Source organism: Bemisia tabaci, chromosome 8 (assembly GCF_918797505.1).
Source record: "Bemisia tabaci chromosome 8, PGI_BMITA_v3".
Lineage (NCBI taxonomy): Eukaryota > Metazoa > Arthropoda > Insecta > Hemiptera > Aleyrodidae > Bemisia > Bemisia tabaci.
Genome location: NC_092800.1, coordinates 12,768,055 through 12,775,976, shown reverse-complemented (window position 1 = coordinate 12,775,976; position 7,922 = coordinate 12,768,055). Strand labels below are relative to the sequence as shown.

At 40.5% G+C, this 7,922-nt stretch overlaps 1 protein-coding gene across 1 annotated transcript; it reads right to left on the bottom strand.

Annotated features, from left to right (window-relative positions):
- Nucleotides 1-745: 745 nt before the first annotated feature.
- Nucleotides 746-6,593, bottom strand: LOC109035326 (uncharacterized). Its single transcript, XM_019048918.2, has 3 exons — nt 6,409-6,593; nt 4,925-5,014; nt 746-2,446 (listed from the first exon to the last, which is right to left on the bottom strand). Exons 1-3 carry the CDS (start codon nt 6,467-6,469, stop codon nt 1,818-1,820), a joined length of 780 nt encoding a protein of 259 aa, XP_018904463.2. The 5' UTR covers nt 6,470-6,593; the 3' UTR covers nt 746-1,817.
- Nucleotides 6,594-7,922: the final 1,329 nt, after the last annotated feature.

Sequence of the window (7,922 nt, the reverse complement as noted above, 5' to 3'; positions counted from 1 at the left end):
GGATTCGATAGCGGAAGATTTGGTTCAAAATTTAAAGTCGTAAATTTGGATTGTTTCTCATGGAAGAGAAGAATTAAGAACGGAAGTTTTGAAACACCGCAATGGAGATACGTGGTTCCGCACTTCAGTCGGACCGATACAGACATCCAACAAGCTTAAATAGTTGCATCAAGTCCCCGTCACCGCCGACCAACGCGTTTGTCGATCGAATCAACTGCAGGTATTATGCGTAGGAAGCATTTGCAACCAGGAACTGAGATTTTGTTTGATTAATGATCCTAGACAAACAAATGCCCGTTTCCTCATGTTCATCCTCATCTTACCTCCCCTTTTGGAGGCTTGATTATCTTTTTCTTCGTATTTGTAACCTTTTTTGTTTTTTTTCCGGTCTCCATTGTTTCTCCGGATCGATAGAGGCCCATCACCGGTCTTAGGAGTCCATTATACATTCCTATAGGTCTTTCAAGTCAAGGGTAGTATGGGCCCTCCAAGGAAGGGTCACGAGGGTCACTCATGACAGTCAAAATATTTCCCAGCTTCAAGAACGGCTCGACCCTCTGGGCTTTTCTATTCGCCCTTAAGGTCCTGTTTAAGGTCCGATCAGATGATGGAGCCGTTCCCCCAACGACCCCCCCCCCCCCCCAAAGACCTCCCCCCCCCAAACAAATCGAATACGGATCCCTCTGACGAAGACACAAGTAAAGGGAAGACCAAGGGTCACGCAAAAAAAAAAAAAACTTGTAAAGATTTTTTTTTAAAAACAGAATGTATTATATGCATAGTAGACATTATTTAAAATTTCAAAGCAGAAGAACACCTTAAGCAAAATAATAAAGTGTAAGATGAATCAATTTCAAAATTGAACTGTTTTACTGTCATTATTTAGCAGCTGATACTTTTAACAGCGGGCTGATTGTTGAAACTGGCGGAGAAAGCTATAGGCAAAGAAGACAAAAGGTATATGGAGGGATCCTATTGGTGGGAGGGGGTGGTTGCAATGGACAAAGGTGGTAAGTAATAGACTAACCACGGGGACCCTTCAGTCAATCCATCATTTTTTCCATTAGTCTATAAGAGCCACCCATTTTAACCAATAGGATCGCTCCATACTCCGTATGTCTTCTTTTTTTATCGATTTGTCTATCAATTTCAACCACCAGCCCGCCGCACAGTGCGGCATCCTAATGGACAATGCCGACAAAAATCGGTAAAAGACACTTAACTTTAGATGATGAAGGTAGTATCACCGACATAGAAAAACCTTTTTGCACTATCAAAGTGAAACACTCGAGGAATGAGAAAATTTAATATCTCAGGATTTTGTGCGTATTTTTCGAGTAAAGTTCATTTCAAGTTGGCAACCTTGAATCAGCCCTATGTTAACAATATACCCAAACTTTAACTTCAAATATCTTCAATAGTCGCAAACAGTCGCAAGATCTTTTTGGTAGAATTGAAGTTGGATATCTGAGGATTGAGAAAATGTCAACCACCCAGAGCATTTTGTGTTTTAAGCGAGAAATCTTCATTTGAAGTTGGCGTCTTTTTCTCGTGTATTTCTTATAGACCAGCGATTCTCGACCCATTTCCCGCCCATTTTTTACCCGAATTTGAAGTAGTTTGGAGCGAGAAATTTGAAAATGAACCATCATTTTGAGTCCGGAATATCTTTCAGATAACAAACTCCAAAAACAAAATATTCAGATGTCGACTTGTGAACTTTTTATTTTTGTCCACAGGGGGTCGCACTGTGGGCTGATGCAGTGGCTGTTACTGGTTTTCCGGATTTTTCGGTCCAGGTTAGCATCTAAGGGTATCTAAGGGTATAGTACATTAAATCTGTTCTTCCTCAACCAAGTTTTGACAGTTCCAACACTTTCTTTGCGAGCATCCAGGAAATCGGATAACTTGTAATTCATGCCCATCAATAAGAAGAGCAGTTCCCGGTTCACTTTGCAATGACAGTTTTTTCGCACGTCTACACTCGCTACTGAGACCCATAAGCGCTTTGTGCGGGAGTACCCGAAGAGGTAGCCATCGTCTTCTCTGCACTTCGTTTCGCATTCCTCCAGAGCCCGATCGTACTCGCCACGCCGTTCATATGGACTTATCCCATGAAAGTATCGGGGAGTCAATCTATGGTTGATTAACCAAGCGTTGCCAGCAGTAACGCTTTTTTTCCGAGCATCCAGGAAATCGGAAATAATGAGTTTCCTCTCCTTCAAGAAATCGAGCAGTTTTTCGTTGGCTTCGCAGATGCAGCCTTTATGCGCATCTAATTTCCCCGTCGCAATCCCTATAATTCTTCTTTCGAGGTCCGGTAAAATTTTTTTTTCGAAATCCCCAACGATGTAACCCTCGGCTATCAAGCAATTCATTTTGCAATCCTCCGGAGTCCACTGTATCCTTTTCCAATTTCGCTTTTGCGGCTTGACCACTGGTTCATCTAAAGACAAAAGAACACAGTTAAAAATTACCGTATTTATGCTTACTTTTGGTTACTCCGAGGTTCTTTTTTCGGTCGGATCAACAGAAGGGACTTGGTTGATCGACTTGATTTTTGGTTAAATCCACCTGAACCACTGGTCACTCTGAGACAATGGACCAGGTACGAATTTAAGCAATCCGATACATGTTTCTTAGCCAGAATTTTACGTTAAACACGATTCTTACAACGAAAATTTCTGAAACCAACTCCTTGCGAAGATATTAAAGTTTTTATTACACATTGGTCACGAGGAATTTGAACTGCCCGCTGACAAGAAACTCAAAGCTCTACGTGAGTCAAATCGGGCACTGCAACGGTTTCAGCAAGCTTCTCAAAACGAGTGATGTTAATTTCCCACATGTGTTTTTCAAACCATAAGTAATTTTCTATAGCTAAGCCAAAGTGTCAAGATCGAGGTTGCCAGATTTTTATATCGCAGAGACTGTCATGATAACGTTTAGCGCTCGATGTGAATCACGTAGAGCATTGAGTTTTCATGAGCGGATGGTTTGAATTCACGCATTGAGAATCATTAAATTTCTTCGTAAGGTATTGATTTCGGTAACTTTCGTTTAGTGCATCGTGTTCTACATGAAATTTTGATTAAGAAACATGTATCAGAATGCTGAAATTCGTACCTTGTCTAGTGGTCCATTGGGGATGAAAAAAATGTTCCGCTGAACAATTAATGTACTCTCGTTTCTCTCAGCGCTATCGTGGTGTCACTCAGAGGCTGCGAATTCGCAATTTGCGGATGACTATCGCATAGGTTTGTCACCAAAGTGATCCAGGCTCAGTCCTGACTGCTCGCGCATGATTTTTAACGGAGTCGTAATATATCTTGCATGACAAATTGTCTATCTTTCTCACAGATGAAACGCACCTTGTCAATCGTTAAAAGTCAGCAATTATTGACCAAATTACCAATGTAAAAATATTGCAATCTTATGGTCACGAAATTTCCAAATTATTCCAATATTTTTGTTGCACTGCGCTATTTGGGCTGGCACTATTATTGGACCATTGACTATGGACTATTGGCTTTCAAAAAATCGAATAGTTCCTTGTTGGCTCCGCACTTACAGTTGTTTTCCTCGTCTACGCTAGCCACCGAGACCAATATGAGCTTTCCTCGCACCTTGTCAATCGTTAAAAGTCAGCAATTATCGACCAAATTATGTAAAAATAATGTAATTTTACGATCTCGAAATTTCCAAATTATTTCTATACTAGTAGCCAATTTGAATTCCTTTTGAAGAATTTAGAATCCCGGATAGCGCGTTCTGTCAAACAGAACTAAGCGCCATGGAGAAGCATTGCGAGTATAGGAACGAATGAGCCCGACGCGACGCCCGGTTCCGCCGCCAATCCAAGCCCCCCTCTACCTCCCTCCTCCGATGGCGCTTAGTTCCGTTTGACAGAAATACGTCCAATTTTGATTCCTTTTTTAGAAGTCGATTTTTACAGGGCCACATATATATATATGTTACGGGTAATCTAGTCAAACCGGGTAATATCGACATTACCCGGGTAATGTCGGCAATAATTGACATTACCCAGGCCGTTTTGGTTAGGTTAGGTTAGGTCCAGCCGGTCCCGTCTGCGGCCCTCCCTGACGACTGAGGGGTGGGATGGCGAGTATTATAACCTAACCTAACCTAACCTAACCAAAACGGCCTGGGTAATTATTGCCGCCATTACCCGGGTAATGTCGACATTACCCGGTTTGACTAGATTACCCGTAACATATAGCTGTCTATCCATGACTAAACAAAGGCCTCTGAAAGTAAAGACCCACTCTATTAAAACTCTGACCTTTGAACTCCCCTTCTTCACTCCTGCCCATCGACCGTGTTACTCCCCTTCCTCACCGCGTCCATCGAGCGTCCTAAAAATGATTTTATTAGAATAGAGAATTTTTGTTGCACTTCGCTACTTGGACTGGCGCTATTATTCTGTCATGCTATAAGGAAGAACGCCGTATGAACATTCAAGAGTTTCCGAATTTCCCCGGATAAAATATGTATTTTTGAGGAAACTTATGCATTTTTTATCTCGAAATTTGCAGGTATTTTAGATTAAATTGCGTTCACAATCGCTGGGAAAATCCGAAAAAAATATTCACAATTTTCCAAGTAAATTTGAGTTTTATCGAGGGAAATGTGGCAACGTCTGATGGCTTATACGGCATTTTTCCTTGGCGCGGCAGTATTGGAATATTGACGTATATATAGACTGCGAATATATCAAGATACTATAGCCATAATTACGGGAAAAAAGGCATTTTTGGCAGAACTTAATGTGTTTCTGTAACAGCAGGTGTGAGCTCAGATTGTGCAAGATATAACCGGTCCAATACACCATTTTTTAGAATTTTTTTGTCACCTTCATGCTGCTTAGAATGATCCTGATCAACTAAAAGTCGTGGTCACTTACAGCTAATTTCAGCTTGATGTTCCTTCTCATTGCGTTTGCCTGGAGATGGAGCTGAAGGGTGTGTCTGGCTGCTTTCAGTTGGAGGATGGTCTGAAGAAAAGTAAAATAAAAACGATGAGTATGGTGAACTCAATCATGAATCTACTTGCTTTTTGACGCGACTTTTTTGGTTGTACCTATCGACCTGAAACGCTGGTCACTCTAATACAATTGGAGATGAAAAAAAATGTTGCGAACTAATGGACTCTCGTTTCTCTCGGTGTTATCATGGTGTCACTCAGAGGTTGCGAATTTGTAATTTGCGGATGACTATCGTATAGGTCGGTCACCAAAGTGATCCAGGCTCAGTCCTGACTGCTCGCGCATGATTTTTAACGGAGTCGCAATTTATTTTGCATGAAAAATTGTCTATATCTTCCTCACGGATGGAAAGCACCTTGTCAATCGTTAAAAATCAGCAATTATTGATCAAATTACCAATGTAAAAATATTGCAATCTTATGGTCACGAAATTTCCAAATTATTCCAATATTTTTGTTGCACTGCGCTATTTGGGCTGGCGCTATTATTGGACTATTGACTATGGACTATCGGCTTTCAAAAAATCTTTCTTTGCTTTGTCTACTAGGCGATAATAGCCTTCAGGGTCGGATGAGCTAGCTGTGAAATCGATCCGTGCAATAAAAAACATATCCACCTATTTGCGTTCTAAAACAAGAGATAAAATATTCGATTCTGACAGTAGTTATCGATGGCCAAAGTGCGAAACCACCTATTGCCTTTTATAAAATTGCAGACGCCCTCTTATACTTTCTTGTTTCCTTGGAAAACTAGCTGGCGTAATTTTTCGAGAACTTCCTTGATTGTTCATCTCCTCCAGTCGAATATTCTGTAAAACATTTCAAGCCATAAAGTTGGCTTGGTTCTCTTCGAAAAAATAAATAGGAACGGAAATTTTGAAACTCTGCGATAGAGTTACGTGGTTTTACAATGTGGCCATTGATATGCTCATCAATTTATTACAAGGATAAAAAATACACTCAAAAATTGATGTAAGGTAAATAAAAAGGGTAAATTTTTAAGGACTCTTCGTAACACCGAACATTCATAGGTGACTGAGAAGGATTTCTGGCGGCGCACGGTGGATTAAGTCAATATTGGAGAGGTCGGACAAAATTCGGAAACTTCAAACGCATATAACTCCGTCTATACAAAACTTTGAGGTTCTAAAAGTGGATCCATCAGTTTTCTCGTGAAATTTTCTTCTGAAAGCGCCCCTTGAAAATAAAATAAAATAAACACCAAAATTTGAAGTTTTAGTAAAAAATTTCATGTCCGACCTCTCTAATTGAATCGATCCACTGTGCCGCGGTCTACTAGCATCTTGAGAATGGACCGCCTCCGTAACGAAAACATTACAATTACAACACACGGACGTTACAATTACATTAGAAGTGCGTATTACAAGTTAAAGGATAACTTACGACACAAAGCTGGGCCTATGATAAAGAGGCCAACCAATATTAAAATGTTGGCTGAACCCATGTCGGAAACAGGATTAAAGAGCTAAGGTAGCTGCAGTGAAACTTTCAGACCATTATCCTCTCCGATTCTGAATGTCTACTGAGTTAGATGTGTGTCTTTAACCCGCATCTACCGCAAAGCCCTCGTGTAAGACCAGTTGGCGATGTTGGGAAAACTAATTTGCAGTTTTTACTCTGTCGTGTGAATGTTGCAGCTCTGCAAAAAACCAATATTCAAGCGGCTGCCTCGCAATTCCCTACCTAATGAGGTTTATATCGGGAAAAAATGTTCGGAAGTTTGAAGAAATGTTCAGCATGACTCATCTCTTACCCGTACAACCTAATGTTTCCTCCGGTTTCTCTCGATGGGTTCATGACACATTCCGTCGTTTTCCGCACGAAAGCACGTAACAAAAATTCAAAGTTGCCAAATTTCCCCTCAGGAATTGCATACTAATCAGGAGAATCTTGGGCATTTCTAACTGAAAATTTTACTGATTATTCCTCGGATTCCGTGCAAAAATCAGGACGGATAAAAATTGCACAGTTACATTCTTGTAAAATAAATTTATTGTTTGAGTCACTTTGACAACCTTGGAACGGGCTTACGTTCTTTCGTCCGAGAGACGACGATTTCTTTTTTTTATTATTTTTTTTCTCCATTCCTCGCGGCATGCGGCATGATGAGCCTGAATTCAAATTAATGTGCATGTGTTCTCACGCCATGCTGAATCACTTTCCTGAAATAGAAGCGGTCATAATGCAAGTAAGTGATAGTCAAATGAGTGGATTCTCGGAAGATGGAATCTCACGAAAATTTTAACAGGCAAAATAGTCTCAGAGTCACTCTTCAGTAGAGTACCTTTATAGGGAGAGAATGGGCACGTCGAAAATTTGGAGGTTTGGAGCCCGAAAGGGCAGCCATGTATGAACTTGAATAGTGGTACCATTCAACTGGTTGACCTGATTCAGAATAGGTATGCTGATCAAAAATTATAAAAACAAGTATAAAACTTTGATCTCGCAAACATTTTCTCAACTTCTAAGTCTTAATCCGTAAGGACCAGTGTTCGAAACTCACCTTTGAGTTTTAGGAGCCATGTGGCGCATCAAGCCCGATTTTTAGGCGCCATTGAAGATTTTTTAGGGGCCAACTTGACTTTTTGCCTATATATTACGGCTCACTTAGTGAAAAGTTAGACGCAAGATGTTCTCGTAACAGCACTATTAAGTATCTGTAACTTGGGGAAGACAAGAGCACTATAAGAATGAAATCGTAAAGAATAGAATAAGCAAGCTTTTACTTGCAGTGCTGAAAATTCTGAGTTTTTCAATTTAAATAGATTTGTTTTTCTTTCTTTATGTGACTTCCTGTGAAAATCCAGATTTTTAGGGGGCAATTTTTAGGGGCCACTTTGGTGCAGAGCCTTCATTTTTTAGGCGCCATGGCCGATTTTTTAGGCGCATTTGGCCTA